Genomic DNA, 24749 nt, shown 5'->3' on the forward strand with positions numbered 1-24749 from the left:
CCCTGCCTAACATTTATTCACTGTGTATGAATTATCTTTTTACTTGTCTAACTGTCCAGTGAGCCACTTGATGTTAGGGACTTTGTCTTTATTCATGATATTTCTAGATCTTAGAATAATGCCTGCCATTAGGCACTCAATAAATATTTCTTTAATGAATAAACAAACGAAAGAATAACCATGTATTATGTGTAATGTCTAACTGAATCTTGCATCTATTTTGAGATCAATATATGTTATTTAATTAAATTAAATCAGCTTTCATCATTGAGAAATTAAATGACTCATTTGTAGTCATAAAATATACTTGTGGCCTCAGGCCCAAGCATCAAATTTATTATTTATACCCTATTCAGTGAAATTGCCCTCTGTATCACTCCATATTGGCATCTTTCCCATTCTTTCAGGATGGGAATGAGATTTCTTGGCATGGAATTTGGATAAAAGACAAAAGATCTTTTTCTGAGTTCTTGCTCATGTAGTGCTGTAACTATTGCACTGTTCTGGGTCAAATTCACCAGAGAGTAAGCTGAGGTGATAAACCTTTATGCTGAGAGAGAACTAGGAAGTGTTTTGAGGGTTGCTAACTCACAGATGCTACTTCTCTGCCTCCTTGAAATGTGAGACACTGCATTGATAAGTTATGCCTGTTGCTATGGCTGTATAACATACCACCTGGAAACTCAGTGGCTTACACAATGGCAATCATTTTATTCTTTCTCTTCCTTTCCTTGTCTTCCTTTTCTTTCCCTCTGTCTCCCTTCTCCTTCTTCTCTGGTTGGCCAGGGATTCAGAATGGGCATAATGGGGACATTTCTGGCTTGGAACATTATAATCTGTCCCACAAGTCCTCAGAGAAAGGTCTCTATTTTGTTGAGATACTCCAATTCTATTTCAACCCTACCGTGACCTGGTTTTCACAATTAAAAAAAAATGTAAACACTACTTTATCTGTAGAGGAAAGACGGTGTTTAGTTCTGAGTGGTGTGTGTCTTCTTAATATGTATTACTATTTTGCAAATAATATTTTCTTAATCTCTTTCTAGTTCTTACCATGAAAGGATCAACAGAAGTGAAGGCAAATGATTTTCATTCACCCTGTCGACATTTTAACTTCACTGCAGCTCCTACATTTGATCCCTTGGAAGAATATAACATTACTTGTAATCTAAAAACCCACACGAGAAGGTTAGCAATCATGGAGGAAAATCCACCCAAGGAAAAGTCTAGGAACTATACTTGTAGGACTATGGAAATCCTGAACAATTGTACATACATTTCTCTGTACCTAGAAATGGATGTCAAAAGTAAGTACTTAAGGAAGTTAGAGGGAAAAGAGAATTGGATACAAAATCAAATAAAGGTTAACTAACACATTAACTTCATTAAAAGTTAAATAGTTGAAGACTTTGTTGATGAATATGACTAGAAAGAAGCTAGTCCTTTTACCTGTTTATATTTTTTCTTTCAAAATTTGCTTTTCCTGAGTACAGCTAGACCTGTACTGAGAAACAGAGAAGGCATCTGTGGGTTGTGATTTGAGGGGCACTAGCAAGACCTCAGAGTAAACTTTGGACATGCCTATTAGCTGTACTTGAAGTAACACTATGACACCTTCATAGTGTCACAGAGTATTAAAGGGTGAAATTTATTTATTTATTTTTGGTGAAATTTATTTTTAAATGCAAATATCCATGTACCTTGGGATGGGCTATTAAAATCTTACTTTGGATAGACTTATGTCTTCTAGAGTTGAGAACCAGGACTAAATAAAGATTTTTGATGTAAAGCCATAGAGATAGGCAGTGTGCAGATGAGGCATTTTGGGTCACTGGATAGCTCTGAGGCAAAGGGAGTAGCCCAAAAGATAAACATCACACATATCTTATTAGCTTATTAGCTTCCTAGGCACCCTATTCGCAATTACCACAATTGATCCTTTCCACTAAGCAGTATGCCCCACTTTACCTATAAAATCTATTTTTGAAGAGTATTTTATGATATAACCATTTAATAAGTGCCTACTGTATGGCAAGCAATATGCTAGCATTAGGGACACAAAAGTAGATGAATGTCAAACAATTCAGGAAGTGTGTCCAGTGTAACAGAAGCTATGGTAGAGTAAGTTGCTGAGCTTTTTGATACTCCAGACATATGGAAGCCTTTCGTATTGCCTTAGAGTGCTTTTTTAAAAGCTTTAATTTTTTAGAAGTAATTCTTTTATTTTTAAAAATATTTTATTTAAATTCAATTTGCCAACGTATAGTGCCCTCCTATAGAGGTAATTATTTTTAAAATATTATATATATTTTCAAGCAAATAAACTATGTAATATGTATGCATTTTTAAAGTAAAATATAAGGCTTCAAAGGAATTTCTTTTGTGAGTTAGTCTGCAGGGCCATACAGCATCTGCAATTAGGGGTTATTTCAAGGTGTGTGTATGTGTGTAAGATACGGGGAGGATCTGAGATGATCTGAACAGAGGTCAATTCTCTTGGGTTTAGGAGTGAGGTTAGAAGGTAGGGTTTGGAAGGACTGCATAGAGATGGTGACAATGATGGAATGTGAAAGATAAAGAGGTTTAGATTACAAATATTAAAAATCATATTTATTTCCATGTATCCATCGAATTGCTTGTTTTCTAAAACATGAAGTAAAAATAAGCATTTCTATAATTATGATTTCAAGAGAATTTTCTGTGTTAATGAAAAAATCCATAAATGCTAGTCAAAGTGAAATAGTAGTTAACATAATTCAGAAAGATACAGTCTAAACAAACATATAGTCTTGTATTCTGGAAAAAGTATATCTATTTGCCACATGTAGAAGATATAACATTTATGTGTATTTTACTCTGCTGTGCAGAGACTAATTTGATCTCCCTTAAAAGCCCTATCCCCCAGCAGGTGAAAGTAAATTTAGTCCAATTTGGTAAATTTACTCTGAAACAATAATTTAAATTCTCTCTTCAGATTTTTTTTTCAGATCCCTGTCTGTTCCCCCTTGCTTCTCTCCAAGATGACTGCTGGGATGGGGGATAGGTAGGCAGCATGGGATGTGGGAGAGACACTCTTCTGCATTTGCATCAGGGCTTTGGTGGCTGTACAGGCTGGCCTGGCCCCAGTTGCACACATTCTGCTATTGCTAGATAAAGTTGGTGAATGTGTCATTCTTTTTTCATAGATTGATCAGTGCTCAACAACTCTTTGAGCATTGGCCCACCGTGGCTCTTGCTGGCACTGTAAGGCTTCTATTCCAATTAACTGCTGAGCAAGGAATGCAAATTTGCAGCTGAATAGCATGGGATGATTTGGGGGACACTGAGAGATGCCATCCCAGTCAACGTTTACCCTTTTAGCATTTAGCCTCTTTTCTGAATAAATGTTGGATGGCTATATAATGTACATCTGCTCATGGGGGTAGGTCCTGTGAAAGGGGTACCCAAATAGTGAACCCCACAAGGACAATCATCCAAGGGGATAAACAAGTTATATATCCTGCTAACTTTGAGCAAGTGTTGTGCTTTGTGTTCAAGAAAGAGGGTATATAGGGTGGCTTGGGAAGACAGTAGGCAGTTATATCTTGGACATGGCGAGGTCACCTTTCATTATGTCACTGATTCCTAGGTCCACTGGCCAGTGTATCTTTATGAGACCAAAGGAGATGGTGCTAAGCTATTGTTGGATGGGGACTATCCTTCCCGTGTGCCTCACTGTCATTTGAATGAACAAGTTTTTACTTAGGGTAACGGCATGTTTAATTAATGTGTGCACCTGCTCTGATCATTGCAGAGAGTCCATGCAGAAGGGGGGTTCTGATTATTCATCTGCCTTGGCTTCTCATATGCTCAGTCCAACCTTTTCTCTGTATTTTTCTTTCCTCTACATCTTTCTTACACTCACTATATCTTTGTCAATTTGAGGGCCATAATTACAAATGGCCTTGACTTTGGGACTCAGCTTGTTGTAGTCTTAGCTTTGAGATAGTAACCCCAAGGAAACTATCACCAACATAAATAATCTGTAACTGAAATTAATCCCACAATTTCGGAATTAGAGGGATCCCTGGAAGCTCTCTGGTCAAATTTCTTCACTTAATACAATCATTTGACATATCAGAGAAGAAATAAAGATAGCAAATGACCCTATAACAGAGATGATCATATATTCAGTGTTTCAGTTAAGGCCAGAATATGTAGTAGAACACAACTACTCCACCATAAGGCCTCTCTCTGTTGCATCATTTTATTGTATTTTTTGTGTGTGTGCACGTGTGTTTTTATTGTATTTTAATAGTACTTTTTTTCTTTGTAGATTTCACTTGTTCCATGAAGATGACTTGGTATGTTTTAGTTCTAGTCGTTATTATATTTTTTCTCATCCTCACTATCCATAAAATACTTGAAAGCCACAGAAGAATGTGGAAATGGCAGAGTAAGTATTGAGGGATAAATCCATTGTTTGGGACAATCCATTTAGGGTCTTACTTATAGATTTACATTTTTTTAAGGTTCAATTTATCACTTATTGAGCACCTACTATAAGTGGCAGTTCTAGGTAACCCAAGGAATATAAGCATAAGTAAGACACAGTATTGGCACTCAAGGAGCTTTGTGCATCTTTCTCTACTTAGACAAGCAAATAGGGAGGCTGAGCAGACGCTTAATGAACGTGAAGACAGAAGACAGGTAGAAGAATAAGGAGTGGTGATAAAGAATTTCAGAGTTGGAGATCTTAAACAGAGTGGTTCTAGGTGATGAGGGTGAATGGGAATGAATCTTTAATAAGTATAAGGGTGTCAGTAGAGTTTTGGTTGGGCAGAGGTATAATGTGTCATTGGAATCAGGCAATAGGGATGATACTAAAATTTTTAACTAGCATGACACAGGCATCCACCTATCAGGATGGACACTGACTGTAAACTACTCAGGTCACCCTAGTGGTCTGTACCCACACACATATACCAACCCTTCTCGTGTGTACCTATGCATGTACTGACACTACTAGTAAGTACCCATGCATATACTGCCTGAATATCAGGCCTGAGGGATGGGGGAGAGGGAGAGAAAGAGAGAGAATCCTAAGCAGGCTCCATACCCAGCACAGAGCCCCACATGGGGCTCGATCTCACGACCCCGAAATCATGACCTGAGCCCAAATCAAGAGTCAGATGTGTAATTGACTGAGCCACCTAGGTGCCCCTGTTGCAGATATTTCTGAGAGCAGTTTCAAATCATTGTCCTTGATACCTTAGTGCATAGTTTTGAGTTTCTTGATCTATTTTGCCACATAACTGCATATCAGGAAAGAGAGAGAAGCCAGATAGAGAAAATGTCTGGAAAGGAACCAATAGTGAGGAGTGAACATCCCTATAAACATCCACCCAAATGACGGGCTTAGCGGCTTTTGAAGGCTTGCCTCACAAATCCAAGTGTATGAAGTAATGAAACATGTCTCGCCATTTAGGGCATTAAAATCATTAAATATTAAATATGCATTAAATATTCTGTAAATATCTATGTATATATAATAATGTAAATAATATAATATTCTGTACATAAGACCTGGTGCTTTTCATTAGAGGCAATGGCATGATGGCACTGGCGGTCGTGGAGAAACCACTTGTTTTAGAAAGAACCTGTGTTTGCTCATGGAAAACCACTTAATGAGGAAAGCCCTTAATGTCTTGTTACTCCTGGCTCTATTGTAAATGGCCCATTTTCCTCAGTAACCTTTTGAATCAACATGGGGAATGTATATTAAGAATGTGCTTGTTTTTCATTTAAATATTTAATTTCTTTTCTTGGACTAGATCATAAATACAAACCTACATCTGCTCTCTTACGAGGACAAGATTCTGAGAAACTGCGAACACTGCACGTGCAGGTTATTTCAGGTGAGTTTTGTGGCCCGCAGCAGAGCATGGCTTTGAAAATCCCAGCGCTTCACCATTTTACTATAGACCCATGATCGAATGATCTGAGCTCCTTTAAATTAGCCTTGTATCTGGAAGAAAGGAGCTGCGGGCAAATGAAATCTAGTTTAATATGTCTCATTATCAGGGGACAGTTATGATCAAAACTAGCTCCTTAAATAATGGAAAGTTTGCCTAATTGGCAAGAAGAAATTCATGTGAGTGGGCAGAGGAGAGAAAGCAATAAGGAAGAAGCCTCAGATTTATTTTTAAATGAGACAAGATACCATTATTCCTCAGAATTGCAAGAGGTAATTGCAGAGTGGGCATGGCTTTTGCTGGAGCTTTCACTTAGCAAAGGGTGTCATTGTGTAAAGAGAACTTCTAATAGCCCCAATTAAAAAGTCCCCTGTCCTCTCCCGAGAAAGAGGAATGGAAGGGGGACCCCTAATTAGAGCAGTGAAGGGAGCTGTTAGCACAGACGCTGTGGTTCGATCTCCTAATTGCGAAGCCTCCTTCGGAATTCAAGCTGTCACATCCTATTAAAAAGGGAGAGAGGGAGAATGTGACGCGAGCAAAGTCCTCTTCATCAGGGAGACATCATATCCTCAGCTCTTTGAAAAACCGCAGCATGATGAGTGATAATTTCTCCAGCTCCTTGTGTACAGCCGGTGAGCGAGCAGTCGTCTTCACACTTTGAGAAGTCAGATAAGGAGGCTTCAGGTTGGGTGTATGAACGGTTTCCAAAAATGAAAGGAAAGTGAACAAAGCCCAGTCCCCCACCCCCCACGCCCCACAGCTGCATCTGCAGCCACATGCACATCTGCACAGCATTTCACTGGAAACTCTGCTCCCGAGGCTTTTCTCACCTATTTAAATTAGCAGTGACTCAGCAACCCTGAGCTGGAGGAAAAATCAGATGGAATGTACCTAGAGAACTCAATTAAAAAAAAAAAAAATCAGGCTTTCTGTTCTCGGCATTAGCAGTAAGTATTCGCCTGTGGCTGATAATAGGCAGTAGCTAAGTAGTCATTTGATACCAGCTAAATGTGGGGACCATTGATGGAAGTGTTGTGTGCTCAATGACAGTTCTGTTTGATTAATGAAATGAAAATCAGCAGGTTGTTTCAAATGCCCAAATTCACCTTTATAGGGGAAAAAAAAATGCCATTCCTCTTGTTCTCCCCTCTGTGGCTGGACCCAGGCCTTGACATTCACGCACCCTTATAACCTTGTTCTGTTGAGCTTTTTCCGTGGCCTCAGGAATCCTGGTCCTGCCTCTTTTTTGAATCATAATTTTGAGCACTGCAGCTTCGTCTGAGAAAAAGGCAATAGTCCCCCTGTCAATTCATATCATCAGGGGGATCACAAATTTAAAGTACTAGCTAACCACAAGGCTAACCTCACAAGTTGTTTTTATGAGCCTTTGATTTTAATTCAGCAGAGGAAACGGTCTTGGCCATCCGCTCCCTTTAACAGCTCTCACTAAAAATCCTCGAGCTTTATCACCAGGTATATAATATTAATGTTTCAAGCAAGCCAAGAGGGGAAAGACTTTAAAAAAAAAAAATCAAGAGTCCTTTTGAGGCTTAGCATCTTAAGGGGGGGTGGGGCAGGAAGAAGCAGATTCTTTCTTGTTATTTATAATCCTTTAACCTGAATGCCATTTTCCCCCCTCCTATTATAAGTTGCTCTTTCTGAGAGAGAAACGGGAAGGAAATAATGTCTCCCTCGAGTGCCGTTTTTAAGGCCTCTCTTTGTAATGATGGATTACAGGCAGCAGTGAGAATGGAAGGAAAAAACGTGCCAGCCTGGTTTTCTGGCGAAGCAGTAACGCGAGTGCAAAAAAACCAGTTCAAAGGGAGTTGACTACTGTCACATTCAGTGGAGCAGCTTGCTGCTGTCTCAGGCTGTATGTTCCAGAATGTCTCTCCAGTTGTTCATATATTACAAAGGAAGTGTTGTCACTCAGAGATAGATGGGCTCACACCCTCGAAAGACGGGAGAGAAATAAAGGGAGATGACCTTGACCTTGGCGCTGCGCGGTGCCTGGCGCCGCCCGGAGCCCAGTGACCACTGGCAGAAGACGTGCGTCTCCTGGCTGCAGAAAGCCGTGTCCCAAAGAATCAAATCCCAAGCTTTTATATGCCTCTGATGTTCTGAGAAGCGTGATGGCTTCTGTTGCCTGCCTTGGCATTTATCTACATTTTATTCAGCCGAGTGTTACCTTCACACAGGTGCTGACTCTCTTTTTTCAGCTTTGGATCCTTGTCTCCAGCATAATATCTGGCACTGTAGTTAGTGTGTGCACCAGAAAAGCTTATTAAGTCACATAAAGCCTAACAGGAAAGGAGTATAGAGTGAAAAAGAGCAGATGAGCAAGGAATGAATCTTGGGGTTTGAGAAAGGTGAAAAGAGAGAGTGATCAGAAGAGACATAATTCAACTTCATCAAAGAATATGTAACTTGGGGCATCTGTGTGGCTCAGTGGTTGAGCATCTGCCTTCGGCTCAGGTCGTGATCCTGGGGTCCTGGGATCGAGTCCCGCATGGGGTTCCCCGTGAGGAGCCTGCTTCTCCCTCTGCCTATGTCTCTGCCTCTCTCTGTGTCTCTCATGAATAAATAAAATCTTAAAAAAGAAAAGACTATGTAACCCTATAGAATTGCCAAGGATATTAAAGAATCACGGAATATATCAACTGTCTAGAAGAAGAGATTTTGAGAACTATGCAAAAGTAAATTTGAAATATATCCCTAGAAACAGTGTTTAAAGGTTGATCACATTGGGAGACCAGAGTCAAGAGCAGGAGCAGGGGACTAGGACCCCAATAACTGGATACAAACAATAGCAATCAACTTGGCTGGCTTGGCAGAAAGGAAACGTGTTGGAATACCAGCAGGTAACCCATAGAAACAACGGGAATGTTAGGCATTCAGAGATTGAAGATGAACAGGAGCTAAGGGAGGACAGGCAGCCAAAAGTACAATGAAAGTCATGATGGGAATGGTCCTGTGAGAATGCCTCTCTGTTGGTATCACCACCACTAGACATTCCCTCGGAGCTTCCAGACCTATCCTTTGATCATTCAGCTTTGCATCACTGTCCAGGATTGTAAGCCCTGACTGAGTGCAGGCCATGGATTGGTACTCTGGGTGCCAGGAAGCAGGGAGAAGGACTATCTGCCCCTCTGGCTTCCTGCATCTTTGAGAGCACCCCAGAGATGTCCCCATTGTTGGATTGCCAATAACTAAGTTTCTACGACACCAGGTTTCTAGGATTAGAGCCTCCACAGACTTGCTGCATGGGTTGGTGAAGGGGCTCACTTCATCTCTCCACTCTATGTCCACTGAAAATGGTGAAATCTTTAAAACTTGAAATTCTTCACCTTCAACTATTCAACCAAAATCTGTTGGACACTAAGGGCCAGGCATTACGCTAAGCACTGATGATACAGTGGCACAGCCCAGCACGGTCTCCGCTTTCACAGAGCTGATGTCAAGGTTAAGGAGATTCTATGCCCCCCACCCCCACCCCTCCACCTACCCTGTGGCCTTAGGAGAAGGGAAATCTGGTTAAACTATAAACATTCACTAAGCAACTTTCATAGACCACATTTTATTTCACAAGAATCTTACTTTTTTCCTGATGAGAAAAACTGGAACTAAGAGAGTTTTAGTAACTGACCCACAGCCAGTTCCTGGCACAGTCAGGGTTCAAACTCAGTTTTGTCCAGCGGGCTTTTCGGCACAGCACTTACCGGCTTTGGTGCACTGGGGAGTTTACCCCTGCTGGTTCAAGTCACAGATCAAAACTCACCTTGTTCTTTTACATTTAACATTGGAAACTGAGATGAAACATTTTTCCCTATGCTGTATAAGGTTGTGGGAGCTTGTGTGTGACAGTGTGAGTCACCCTCAAAGTAACACTTCAGCTTTAGTGAAATGTTTTTTGCAGTTAATGTGGGTGGGTTCTTAGGGACCATGAAGCAAACAAAATGGAATTTTACTGTGAAAGAGAATTACTAAATGCCAAAAGTAAGTGGATGACCCTATAATTTGTATTACCCCAAAATATAACTAATGGCAACGTAAAATCATAATTTGCAACATGTTTACGGCCAGCATAATAAAGACTAAATCCGTTTCGATTTCCAGCAGAGGAGAAGATAAATTACCCATGCCAGATGTCCAACAACCAAGCAAAATAACATGGAAATTTAATTTTTACTTGCTTAACTATAATATTTATGACTCTTAGAGTACAGATTTGGGTTCATAAAACAGTAAAGGTTGAAGCCATCTGCTTGATAACAGAGCAGACTGCGGAGAGTGACTCTTTATGCTGAAAGAATTTCTTAAGTGTGGAGAATCTACAGGCCAAATAGAATGATTTATTCTGTTCATTCATTGGATGCCTTTATGTGATGGCCTTTTGTGCAAGGTCTGGAAGACCTGATGATAAAACATATACAGACCAACCTCTTCTCCATCTTTGCGCAGATTCTCCTCGCCAGGACCATCCTGCCTCCCTTGCCCCTCCTTGCAGATCTCCCTTCCTCTTACCCTGCCTTTGTCTAGCTCATGCCAGCCCTCACTTCTGATCTCAGCTCCACAAACACTTCCTCAAAGAAATTATACTGGGCCTCCGAGTCTAGGTCAGTTCCCCTTCTTACCCTCATAACACCACACATCTCTCCCTGTGCCGGCTGTCACTACTGTTATTTTATTTGTGTTATTTTAAAAGAGACTTTTATTTATTTATTCATGAGAGATACAGAGAGAGAGAGGCAGAGACATAGGCAAAGGGAGGCAGGCCCCTGTAGGAAGCCTGATGTGGGACTTGATCCCAGGACCCTGGGACCCAGGACCCTAGGGTTCACGCCTTGAGCCAAAGGCAGATGCTCAACCACTGAGCCACCCAGGCATCCATATATTTGTGTTATTTGATTGATATTGTTCCCATGAGTCACCTAGCTCCTTGAGATCAGGAACTCTACCTAATAATATTCATCACTGCATCCCCAGCTCATAGCATAGTGCATATGGGGGCACAGAGTAGGTACCAATAAATATGTGTGAGATAAATACAGTTCTACATTGACTATGTGGAAAGTACAGCTGCTGTGGTGTCTTACGAAGACCCTTCAAAAACTCTTCCCCCCTAAATTATAACTGAGATCAGAAGTGAGGGCTGGCATGAGCTAGACAAAGGCACTTTATCAGCTTCATTCCTTGAAGTGCCAAGGATATCCACAGTGTGAATGAACTAGGAGTTGAGACAATAGCTCAGAATATTGGCAGCTGTCTGTTCTCTTTAGTCGTTAATTCTAGGTAATTTTGCAATCATGTACTTTCCCATCCTCATTTGATTTTCACACTGGCCAGATTTGGAACAGCTGAGTGGTTTTAGGATCACTGTTAACAGATGGAGCTTTGAATGTAGTAGAAAGTTGGCTCCTTGAATAATGGAAGTCTATTTCAAGCTGCCATAATTGGTTCTATTAGCCCTAAAAAGCAAGTAGCTATCTTGGGCTTGCACAAAAGTGCCCAGGTTTTTATGTGCTAAAAAGGTCAGAATGATGCATAGCAACGCTGAAGTTTTGGGTTCCTGGGGCAGTAAGAAGAAATAAGACTGGAAGGTTTTTTGGAGCCAGATTAGAGAACTGATTAAGAATCACCAAACCATCTGAAAATGCCCACATCCATCTTGACTACGGTCATCTGGGAGGGTTAATGTGAGTTCCTTCTTTTCTGGGGAAGCTCTTAAAAGGAAAGCCGGTACTTTGTGGGTACCAGGGTAGACATTATTGCCATTGGCACCACAGAGTCATAGCTGAATCTCCCAAAGTACGGGGAGAGGAAGGAAGCGCTAAGGTCCCCATTTCCAAGGTCAGCCATCCTGCTGAGCACCTATGCGGTCCCACCCAATTCCAAAAATACCCCTCGAGTGGGCTTAAAATGATGCTTGAAAAATACTCTGTTTTACAGTTGGTAGTGCTTTCTATTTTTCAAAGTACATCAAAATACACCTTAATTACCTCAATTACCCTTACCTTTAGTTTCTTCCATGTAGCTTCAAGGCAGCCACACTAGCTTTGCTGACGTCACAAGGAAGTTCAGGTGTTGTATCCACTGCTGAACCTTTAAAGAGAACCTGTGGGGAGAGGCCAGCGGGGACTGCCTCACTGCTCCACCCACCAGGCAACACGAGTGCCTCATGTAGGTGACTACTTGGTCCAGGGCCTTCCTTCAGGCTTGTAGGCTCAGCCTTCTGCAATAGCGGCCTACCAAAAAAGATCCATTGTGTGATCCAGCCCACAAAACAGGTTAATAAGAGCAGAAGGCCAATGCATTAATTCACAATGAGCAACACAATCGAGAGAAAATATGGACCAAAACACTTCAGACAGCTAACACGTGTGTCCTCTCTCCGTAGACAAAACCACGTGGGAAGTCAAATCACGGCTAAGGCTTGTTTGGTAGGTCTTAAAAGTAGATTCCTTTGCCAACACAGCTTGACAGGCCTTCTCCCCAACTTTAGGGGTAGCCTGACTGGCTCACTTAACATAGCACTTTTAACACATAATAGGCTTTAACTTTGTTTGGAGTGATTTCTGAAGACGACTTTGCATGTTTCTGTGTAATCATGAGTTGATTTTACAGGCCAGCTCTCAGAGGACAATCTTATTTTCTTATCCCCAAATTCCTAGGTGGCACCTCAGAGTTGACTTCTTGTACTGCTTGGACCCCCACACTTTTATTAAGAAAAATGAAACTCAAAGAAGTTAGGTGTCATTCTTTCAGTCATTCAACATTTTTTTTTTTTTTAACCTGTTATGGGTCATGCCCCAAGGTTGGTTTTGGGGAAAATGGGTTGCATAAAATACAGTCTTTGTACACAAGGAGGCAGGCAAATAAGCAGTTGCAACAAAATCGGATAAATTCACTATCAGGAAATAGAAGTCACAAGATTATAGTCTGGATCCCTAGCTCTGTCTACTACTCCTTGTTTTGTTGGTTGTTATTTTATTTCGACTTTCCAATTTCATACCCAAGTAGAGCTGAACAAGTAGTTTTGTAAATACAAATATAAAAAATTGATGGATCGATGGGGCAAAACTCTCTAAGCAGCCAAGAGATTCCCAGCTAGGACGAGGAGGTTTTAGATGTACCATCACCATGGGGGATGCGCCTTGTCTTTGACATGAAAATCATCAAGAAGCAAAGTGAAGAAAAGACCTTGCAAGTTTCCATTACTCAGTGGGAATCAAAAATTACTTTGGAAAGGTGAATTAAGGTTAGATACCAGATGTTATAGACATAAAGCACTTTTGAAAAGTGACAGAGATCTAAAAAAAAAAAAAAAAGAAGAAGAAGAAGAAAGGAAATATCAGAGGGCCATCTGGACATTGTCATGGCCAATGTGACAGGGGCTTATTCAAGAATATAAGGCATGGAATTTTAATTCAAGTTTCTACTGCTGGAAATTCATTTTGTGTACTAGATTCAGGCAGGTCAAAACTTATACTAAGGTTCTTTTTAATTTTTAAGGCTCTTCCAAGGTTCCTGAAAAAAAAAGTCAAAGAAGTATTTGGTTCAGACCTTTGACAAATTCATGAATAGACTTCTGTGAAGATTTAAAATATTCCTGACAGCTTCTGCTGCCTTAACTAGTCCTGGTGAATTAATATTATTTGAAAGAAATTCTATTTCCCAGTGTAGAATCAGAATAATATCCCACTCATCTTAGCTATTCTGAAGAAGGCCTACCTTTTTGCCTTTTTATCAATTTTTCAGAAATTTTTCTATTAGCATATAAGTTACATTTCCTTGGATATGAGGAGAAACAGAATATAATGCACTACTAGAAAATTATTTTGGACTAGCCACCATTTTGACAGATAATAGCTTTATATAGTAAATTATGGTTACACCATATTATCCAACATCAGCAAACCAAATAACTCACAAATGATGAACAGTTTGGCTTTCCAACCAAAAGAGCTCTGCTAATTTTCTTTGATAATTATTTAATGTCATGAATAGGTTCTTTTGATATTTTATCCATAGAAAGAACTGCCTCCAAATCTCAAATTCTGTATATAAGATACTTTGTCAAAGATTACCTAAGCAATTATCTGCATTCTGAAGCCTTAATGTGTATCAGAATCAACTTGGATGTCTGTAAAATTTCAGGCCCTTGGACCATTTTGAAGAGAGATTATAATTCAGTAGATTTGGGACAGGGTTCTAGAACCTGCATTCTAAACTCAACTTCTTGTGGTTTGCAGGCCAAGGGTCCGTTGATCACTTTATTTGTTTTCTATTGTTGTGTGAAAAATTACCACAAATTTGAAGCCTTAAAATAACACTCTTGTTATTTCAGTTTCTGTGGGTCAGAAATCTGGCCATAGTTTTGCTGGATCTTGGGGTCTGACAAGGCTAAAATAAAGATGAGAGCTGGCCTCTATTCTCATCTGGAGGCTCTACTTTATTTTATTTTATTTTATTTTATTTTATTTTATATTTTATTTTATTTATTCATGAGAGAGGCAGAGACATAGGCAGAGGGAGAAGCAGGATCCCCATGGGGTGCCAGATGTGGGATTTGATCCCAGGACCCCAGGATCATGACTTGAGCTGAAGGCAGATGCTCAGCCGCTGAGCCACTCAGGGGTCCCCTGGAGGCTCTACTTCTAATCTCATTTAGATTGTTGGCAGGATGCATTTCTTTGAGGTTCTATACTAAGGGCCCTGGCTTCTTACCACCTGTCTGCCTGAAGTACCTCAGCATCCAGAGGCCACCTGCAGACTCCCACTAACTGACCTTTCCATAGACAGTTCACAGCATGGCAGTTTGCTTCCTGGAGCCCCACAAGAGATCCTCTCCAATTTCAGGTTAGGCCCAGTCTCTTTTGTAAGGGCTTTTACCCCATGAGGTCAGGCACACCCAGAATAATCTCCCTTTTCAGTAACTCAACATCAACTGATTTGGAGTGTTAAATACACCTGCAAAAATCTCATCTTTGCCATATAATGTAACCAAATCACAAGAGGGAAATCCCATTCATGGTCCTGCACACACTCAAGGGAAAGGAATTAGAAGAGGCATTGTGCCAGGGGATGGGAATCTCAGGAGCTGTCTTAGAGTTCTGCCTACAACACTCACCTGTGGAGAAGGTGAGATTTAGAAAGACAAAAATCACAGATTCCTAGGAACTTTCAGTGTGAGACAAATAGGGCTTATAGAATTATCCCCATAGATGTGGTTGTCCTTATAGACAATAAGGTAAAAATAAAGGATGCTAAGGTAATCAAATGCGATGGGTCTGTGAGGAAGAGAGCAAGGAGATGAGAGCTTGGTGTCCACATAAAAACCGGTCTCATTTTCTCACCTTTGTCCCAGCCAGTCAGGAAAGCTTTGTCAATCACTTTTTAGAAGGCTAAATATTGTGTAAGAAGAAATTCTGGCTTTGGTGGTTATTTTAGCATTTTCATAGGAATGGAAGGGTCCTCAATGTCTGTTGAAATGGCCCCTAAAAGGCATCATTCCTGCCCCTTAAAGAGTAGTTGCTACTTTTTAACATCTCTAATTAACATTGATAATTTTCTGGAAAATTTTACAAAACCTGATACCAGAGGAGATAGAAAATCTAGACAAAACCATTATCATAGAAGAAATAGAAAATTTGTCAGTTACCCCTCAGAAAGTAACAGAGCAGTTCATGGGGGAATTTTTACCAATCACCAAAGAATAGATTTTCTTTCTTTCTTTCTTTTTTTTTTTTTTTTTAAGATTTTATTTATTTATTTACTCATGATAGACACAGAGAGAGAGAGAGAGAGAGAGAGAGAGAGGCAGAGACACAGGCAGAGGGAGGAGCAGGCTCCATGCCAGGAGCCGGACACAGGACTTGATCCCGGGACTTGAGGATCGTGTCCTGGGCCAAAGGCAGGCGCCAAACCGCTGGGCCACCCAGGGATCCCCGAGAATAGATATTTTCAATGTATTTATTATTGGCCATAGAAAAGAAGGCTGCTTCCAAATTCTATTGTAAAGTAAACATTAATAATATTTTATTTTATTTTTTTTTTTATTTTTATTTTTATTTTTTTAATTTTTCTATTTATTATTTATGATAGTCACACACAGAGAGAGAGAGAGGCAGAGACACAGGCAGAGGGACAAGCAGGCTCCATGTACTGGGAGCCCGACGTGGGATTCGATCCCGGGTCTCTAGGATCGCGCCCTGGGCCAAAGGCAGGCGCCAAACCGCTGCGCCACCCAGGGATCCCAATAATATTTTAAACTAAGAAAGATTGTGCCTAAAATTAAATCATTGAGCAATATTGCTTATGTATATAGATGCAAAAACCCTAAACAAATATTATCAAAAGAACCCAGTAGTAGCACAGTTTAAAAAATATATGTATCTGGGCAGCCCGGGTGGCTCAGTGGTTTAGCACCGCCTTCAGCCCAGGGCCTGATCCTGGAGACCTGGGATTGAGTCCCACGTCAGGCTCCCTGCAGAGAGCCTGCTTCTGCCTCTGCCTGTGTCTCTGCCTCTCTCTCTCTCTCTCATAAATAAGTAAATAAAATGTTTAAAAATATATATATATGTATCTATACATACATATATACACTCCTACTTATTCCAAGACTATAGGAACAGTTTGCCATTAGGAGATATCTACTAACATCACTCATTAATAGATCTAAGGGAAAATTTGTTTGGTTATCTTTCTACATCCTAAAAATGCATTTGACAAACTCTAATGTCCATCCTTCATAAAACTCCCAACCAATAAAAATAAGATAAACAGGTACTTCCTTAACATGATAAAATATATCTATCTCAAACAAAAACCCAGAATTATATTTATTAGGGAAACACTAAAAGCATGTCTATAAAGCCAGCAATTTTCAAGACTGTCCACTGTTGCCACTTTACCTACCATCATCCTGGAAGTACTGGTCAACATAATTAGGTAAGAGACAGAAATCGGAAAGGTAAAATGATCACTTTATGTACTGGAAAATTTAAGAGAATTCTCTAGAAAAATTTAAAAGTAAAATTCAATAAGGGGCAAGGTATGAAATTAATACAAAAAATCAATACCATTCATATATTTAAACAACTAGTTAAAAGATATGCTGCATTTAAAACAACCATAAAAAGATAAAATAACTAGGAATAAAATTAATATAAAGAAATGAGTAAGAGCTTTCTGAAGAAACCCAGAAAAATGCTCCTGAGAGACATAAAAATGACTTGAAGAACAACAAAAAGGTATATCATGTTCTTGAATAAAAAGATGAATATGTAAAGTTGCCAGTTCTTCCTAAATCATAAACAAGGTCATTTTAGCATCCTGATGAAAAATAAGCTGTCAGTAATAGCCAGATAAAAATTGACAGAGAAGACTAAAGAAGAGAAGGATCTGTTCCACCATGGTACAGGCACATAAGTAGATAAATATATTTAATGAAGGGCACCTGGGTGGCTCAGTCAGTTAACTGTCCAACACTTGGCTTTGGCTCAGGTTGTGATCTGAGGGTTGTGAGGCTGAGCCCTGTGTCCAGCTCCCCTGCTCAGCATGGAGTCTGCTTAAGATTCTCTCTCCCTCTTCCCTTCCTGCTTCTGCTCTCTCAAATAAATAAATAAATCTTTAAAAAATATATATCTAATGAAATATGAGAAAGTTTAAGACTTGAGTAAATGATGAGAGTCGCATATCTAATTGGTAGGAAAGAGAAGGATTACTGAATGAATGGTATTGGGACAACTGAATAACCACCAAAAACATTTCCTTTTTTTTTTTTTTAAGATTTTATTTATTTATGGCAGAGAGGGAGAGAGAGAGGCAGAGACACAGGCAGAGGGAGAAGCAGGCTCCATGCAGGGAGCCTGATGTGGGACTCGATCCTGGGACTCTGGGACCACGCTCTGGGCCAAAGGCAGGTGCTAAACCGCTGAGCCACCCAGGGTTCCCTGGAAAAAAATTTTCTTACTCCAGAGTTCACACTAGTATGAGGGTAAATTTCAAATGGATCAATAATTTTAATGTAAACATGAAACCATAAAAGTAATAGAAACAATGGTAGAATTAATTTATAATCACAAAGTAGGGCTTTCTATCCATGACACAAAATTCAGTTAAAAGACTGATAAATATAACTATGTGAAAAAGAATGTACATAGCAAAACCCACTAGGAAAAAATTATTTGCAGTTCGTCACATATGATAAGCAAACTTTCCTGGTAAAAAAGGAAGTTCTAATAATTGATAGAAGATCATAACCCAATAGACAAATGGATAAGGATATAAATGGACTGTTTACAGAAAAGAAACTACAAATGGCTCTTAAATATATGAAAGGTTGTTCAGTCTCATTAACAATAAATTCTTTCAAAAGAAACTTTTCTTTTGATGTCTACTATGTGCCAAATAATATTGGCCTTCTGGGAGTAGGACACACAGCAATGAGCCAAATAAAGATCTCTGTTTTGTTGAGCTTACATTCAGGTGGCAATGAAAATTAAAGTTACATGGAAATGCCATTTTCATCTACCAGATTGGTAAAAATCCAGAAGTTAGATATATTCTGTAGCAAGGGGCAATAGGCGTTCTGCATTCTCATACTTGGCTAAGGTAAACCGACAGGCTAAAATGAGTAACAACTTCTATGATATGTAATTTCAAAGTTACAAATATACAAGCCCTTTGAGCCAGCAATTCTATTTCTAGGAATTTTTCCCATGGATTGCTTATATATGACAGAAATGACAAAAGTACAATGTTTATTGCTAGCGTGTTTGCAGTATGAGACTGGACACAATCTAATAGGATGTGTTTGAAGACAGGATGATACATCCATACTATGGAGTACCAGGAAATTGTAAAAAAGAATGAGGAAGCATTTATGGAAAGATCTTAGCCATACCGTTAAATATACATATATATGTATAGTATGCTACCAGCTGTGTAAATAAAGACAAAAATAACATATATGTACATATGAAAGTGTAAATCTATCTACCTATTATCTATATATCTATCCCCCCATATCTAAAAGCCTTGGTTGCCTGTGGCAAAGAAAGGAAAGAAGGAAGAGAATTATCTGGTGTGGTAGAAAGTGATTGTCTATAGCAAATGGAGTAAGAGGGAGACATTTTGCTGAATATTCCTTTATAGTTTGTAAAATTTTAATCATGTTTATGTGTCCCTTATTCAGAAAATTAAATCCCCAAAATAAGTCTTTCTTATTAAATGTTTTTCTAATTAAAAGTAAATAATTCCAAAAAAAATTTTTTTTAAAGTATATAATTCCAAGAGATGGTTTGACAGTATTTCTATTTTGGTAACCTATTCCAGTGTTTAATCATCTTCATGAATAAGAAACATGATATTCTTTTTTTATGCATATGGAAATTTCTTTAAAATTTAAAAGCGTTTTTGATAAGCATCATATTCTTGATTACACTTAAGTCTTTTTGATTTGTCTTCTTCAGAAGCAGCTACTCAAACTTCTCTTTAAATTATAGGTCACCTCATTTCCATTCATGTCCATGGCTTTGTATAAAAAGTAGAGACATCTGTGAAGCAAAAACCACATGTATTATGTAAAACTCTAGTTTCAGTATAAAAACTAGAAAAGCAAGGCCCTAGATCCCAGTGGAATGAAAGAGATACCATATGCCATGGGCCTGAAATTTCATCTCCTACCTTGAAGTCAGCTGCAGATAATATTAGAAGGATTTGATGCCACATAGTCTTTGAAAAGGAGGACAGACTAGAATTCATCTGATTTGTAACTTGGTTTCTTGGTAAAATTGTCCCTGAAATCAAAGATGTTGTTAATAAAAATTCTTAGGGACCTATTTTAACGAAATGCAGAGATGGAAATGTTTGCAGTCAATTTCCATACTAAAGTTCTATTCTTTCTACTTGGCATTGTATGGAAAAAATGGTTTTCTCTGCTTTGCTCCTCCTTTAACAGTGCTTCGGGGCTTGTACTCAGGAAGTGGGGAGAGAGGAGAAATGAAAAAAACAGAGTTAAGAGAAATGGGTAAAAGGTATCACAGTTGTAGGCAGGAAATTCAGTGAGTGAGGGAAACTGCCAGTATCCTTGCCAGATGGAGGGCATGATTCTCTTAGTACGTTGGAAAATGTTGGATCTGTTTTTGCATTGCTATTAACTAAACACAGACTGGAACAGCTCTCTTTCTTAAAAACTAGAGACCAAGCAAAGGCTGCCCTTGAATCAGGTCAAGAAAGTGCTTCCTCCAATACCAGAACTAGAAGTTACTTCCACGGTGCATCCGCAAGATCAATATACACGGTGAGTGATGATTTGGCCTTCTTAATGATTTGCCTTTATCCAATTAAAAACATAAAAAAAAACATGAAAAGACCTGAGGAGGTACAGTTTACCCCAGCCTCCCAACCTTCTTTTCTATCTGCGTGTAGGATACAAAAAGTGATGAACTTGCAAAAGCAGTTTATATGAATTAGATGACATGAAATAAAATCACTATTTCTTCCAAGGTCTAGGAAGTACGAATAAACTAATCTTTGTCTGTTAAACAGCATCTGCCCCTGAAATGTCAGCTCATCCCTTGGCTGTTTCCGGGGTTGAGTTATAGATGATTCTAGCAGGCCAATCGTTGTTTCAGTCAGAACATGAGAGAAGAGAGAATGCAAATTTATAAGCCGAGCTACCCACTGACCCTCAATTACTGAAATTAAAAAAACTTTCCTCGACATAACATCTGATGACCTAATTAACATGCACCGATTTTCAGGTGCTGGAATCCAGACTGTGGTCAGAAGTGTCTTAGAAATTGTTTTTCATTCATTCAACAAATATTTATTAAGTAGCTATTATGTTAAGGCACTATTGATAGCTATTGTAGAGGCTATAAAAATTATAAGGAAGAGGGGCGACACTAGCATTTACTAGTATCCTTCTCTTGTGCTTGGTAGCGATAGGCTACATCGTTTACTCTTTTTTATTTTTTTCAGTTTCAGGCGTAGACTTTAGTAATTCAAAACTTATGTACAACACCTGGTGCTCATCACAACTGCCCTCCTTAATCCCCATCACCTATTTCAACCATCCACCCCCACCCCTCCACCAACCTCACCTCTGGCAACCATGTTAAGAGTCTGTTTCTTGGTTCTCCCTTTTCTTCCCCCCCTATATTTGTTTGTTCTGTTTCTTAAATTCCACATGAGTAAAATCACATGGTATTTGTCTTTCTCTGACTTATTTCACTTAGCATAATACTCTCTAATTCCATCCACATCATTGCAAATGGCACGATTTCATTCTTTTTTAAAAAAAAAAATTTTTTCTTTTTAAATTTATTTATTCATGATAGTCACACGGAGAGAGAGAGAGAGGCAGAGACACAGGCAGAGGGAGAAGCAGGCTCCAAGCACCGGGAGCCCGATGTGGGATTCGATCCCGGGTCTCCAGGATCGCGCCCTGGGCCAAAGGCAGGCGCCAAACCGCTGCGCCACCCAGGGATCCCGATTTCATTCTTTTTTATGAAGTGGTATACCTATATCTCCCTATTTACTCTTCATGATACTTGAGTAGTTACCAGTCAAGATTCTAGCAGGAAACTAATAGTATACTCAAATTGGATCATTTGAGGTGAATTTAATAAAGGGTCTATTAACTCAGGATGTGGGAAAATCCAAAAGGAGAGCACAGCACTGAAAACTAGTAGTAGTGGGGCACTGCCACTGTCCCTAAGACTAAAGTGGCAAGGAACCCAGAGAGACAGAGGCACACACACACACAAACACACACACACACACTCTCTCTCTCTGATGGACTACGTGGGGAGGGCTACTGCTAGGAACTGTGATTTTTAGTCAAGTGACACAACAGCCTGTGATTGCCCTGAAGAGAGAGAATACTTCAATTTGGCTGTCCTGTTCTCTTTCCCCCATGTGATAGTACTTCCCATTGGTCAAACCCAACCAGAGCCAGAAGACACTGAAGCTGGACTGAAGCAGTTCATATAGATTGGCCTCCCAGGGTACCAAACAGGGTGGCAAAAAATGAAATGCAGATCTAGAGAAGCAACCAAAGGGATCGAGTGTAGGTGGCTCAATATGTCAAACTGGAAACTAAGGGCTAAGGAGATACTTGTGTTCAGGCTTAGAGAGAAGCAGGTCTTAGTGGAATCAGAGTCTGCTATTGGTTCAGAAATCGTTAGGTAGACTAATGTAATCATACAGTTGTTTTAATGAAATAGGATGTTTGATACCTCTCATTCCAGTCCTTATTCTGGGATGATTAGCCTTGCCTATGAGGAGATTCTCTTTGTTCATTCACCTAATGCTTTTTGAGAACTACTGTATTTCCAGAGTTCTGCTATTCATTGGCAAAATAACATGCAGTCAGTGGGGAAATCAGATTGAGGAATCCCAATTCCAACAGAATGCCAATAATGTGATAGAAGTATCACAGGGAACTCACAGAGCACAACGGAGAGACCCCTCATTCTGAGGAAATCCTGCCTAGCATTTAGTAGATGTCCAATAAGTATATGTTGAATGCATGATTAAGTTCCAATTTTTATGTCTCTTTAAAAGAACTTGTGTGTAGGGCGCCCCTGGGTGGCTCAGCGGTTTGGTGTCTGCCTTTGGCCCAAGGTGTGATCCTGGAGTCCTGGGATCGAGTCCCACATCGGGCTCCCTGCATGGGGCCTGCTCTCTCTCTGCCTGTGTCTCTGCCTCTCTCTCTGTGTCTCTCATGAATAAAAAAATAAAATCTTAAAAAAAAAAAAAAAAGAAACTTGTGTGAACACTTACACTTTCATTCTATAGAAGAGGAAAATAACCCAAACATACTGTGGTGACAAAAGCTCAAGGAGACCCTAGGTTTCTTTCCTGGGTCCTAGGCTGAGGAGTTGTTACCACTAACCACACTGTCTTCCTAGGCTTATTATGGAGGTTCCATTGCCTAACACAGGATTGGAAAGAGATGTTAATTAGTGATATTGGGAAGGTTTTTGGTATTCTTATAAGACACAGTTTTAATAAATGGTTTAAAAATTATTATCCACTAATCTTTTCATCTTTGTGTAAATAATATTTGTCTTTTTTCCCTTTCAATCTTCAGAATATCCTTATGAATTCCTCTGGACTGTTTGGACTGAATCCTTTTGAAGAATACTCATAATTTTACTTTGGGAATGAGTTAACTAGTGAATATATGGGTTCAGCTGAGAATTCACAATAGGAAACAGTAGGAATGCTGACTGGTTGATGAAAACTGGCTCAAGAGCATTCATTTGCCCCACGAGATCAAAGAAATGAGTTTTTTTTCCAGGAAGGCATCATGAGTCATGAAAAACAAGCTGATGAAACCCATGGAAACAACAAGGGAATGCTCACTGTCCTTGCATATCTGTCATTCTACAGCTTACAATGGACCCAAGATTTAGATTTTGAAAGGAACCAAAACCAGGATCAAGGAAGAAAATCTTTTCTCTCATTAGCCCACATTGCAGATTCTCATGTGATAGGTTTTCTTATATAAATGGATTCTATTTGGTAAATTACTTAACAGTGCCTGGGTTGTTTGTTTATACATTTGTTTGGATTTATAAATTTTGCCTCCTTTCAGCACTGAGGATGTTTTAAAAAAATCAAAGATATCAAAATAAAATTAATTTAAATGAAATACTAAGTGAAACTTGAATATTTAAATCTAATAGCAAAATGTTTCCTCTGATTCTTTTTGGTGTCATATTTTTCATAGCTGTTACTGATGTCAAGAAAAATGATAGTTATTAATTACAATAAAAGCACATATAGACAAAAGGGCATCTCTTAACATTGAAAAATAGAAAAATATCTTTCCAGAGTTAGGGTAGAATTTAATCAGTTGGCATCGATATATGGTTACAATTGCTTCTCTGAGCAGATTTCTAGAGTTTAACTTCAGGGTCAGATTTAATGTTAAGCGACCTAACAGGCATGGATGATTCAGCACACAGAGGTTTTCCCTTGTACTCTTTTCTTTCTTTCTTTTTGCTAGACCACAAACTGAGATTCTAATCATAACATTTAGGGGTTGAAGATTTGGCAAATGGAATTCTAGTAGCCTCACTTTTTATTGTCTCTGTAAACTTGATTAATAGGTGAGTCAGGCTCAGGTCTGGCATTATTCAGCAGGAGTTTAGGGGTATCACACTCCATGAAGGATGGATATTATACAATTTCTGAGAGGCCAAATTATTGTTTCCTCGCACACTGCCTATTATGTTCAGACAAATGACTTGAAAATCAATGGGAACTTGGCTTACAAAAGGCATAAATTAAGCTTCAAATTCTGTTAAATTGTGGCAGCTTTCTGGAAGCTAGTTTTGCTTATTTATTGAAATAATAGACTCTAATAGATATTATGAAGCGTTCGAACATGTAGATGGCCTGCTGTCTGCCTACAAAGAGTCCAAAATCTGGTAGAGGAGACGGGGCATGCATACTACTAGTTATAATGCTAGACACAATAGGGTAAGATAAATGTCATTTATAGGCTCCACGCTTCCCGCTGAGAATTCACAGGCCAGTAGAATCATTTCCTGTTGGAGGTAAGCAGGGTAGGCTTTTCAAGAAAGTGGGTTTAGGAAGCACTGAAAATGGTTTCTCTTGGTCTTTTAGAAGAGGTCAAATTTCTCAAGGATACACTTTCTCAGCCCCCATAGCCCTTTTCATATCTGTTATTTACATTTATTTTCATGGTTACTAATTTATTCTGTTGCCCTTTCTAGACTGATTCTGCTCACCATAATATCCCTGGCAGCTGGT

The 24749-nt window shown here is 39.3% G+C and overlaps 1 protein-coding gene across 1 annotated transcript in view; it reads left to right on the forward strand.

Moving 5' to 3' along the window:
* The window catches only part of TMEM156 (transmembrane protein 156), a 46105-nt gene extending 22483 nt beyond the window's left edge, over window positions 1–23622 (forward strand). The window contains exons 3-7 of the mRNA XM_072807443.1: window positions 1047–1307; window positions 4316–4435; window positions 5814–5897; window positions 20157–20259; window positions 23059–23622. Of these exons, the coding sequence (XP_072663544.1) occupies window positions 1047–1307; window positions 4316–4435; window positions 5814–5897; window positions 20157–20259; window positions 23059–23071 (581 nt within the window). The 3' untranslated portion in view covers window positions 23072–23622. The remainder of the gene's footprint in view (window positions 1–1046; window positions 1308–4315; window positions 4436–5813; window positions 5898–20156; window positions 20260–23058) is intronic.
* Window positions 23623–24749: the final 1127 nt, after the last annotated feature.

Source organism: Canis lupus, chromosome 2 (assembly GCF_048164855.1).
Source record: "Canis lupus baileyi chromosome 2, mCanLup2.hap1, whole genome shotgun sequence".
NCBI lineage: Eukaryota > Metazoa > Chordata > Mammalia > Carnivora > Canidae > Canis > Canis lupus.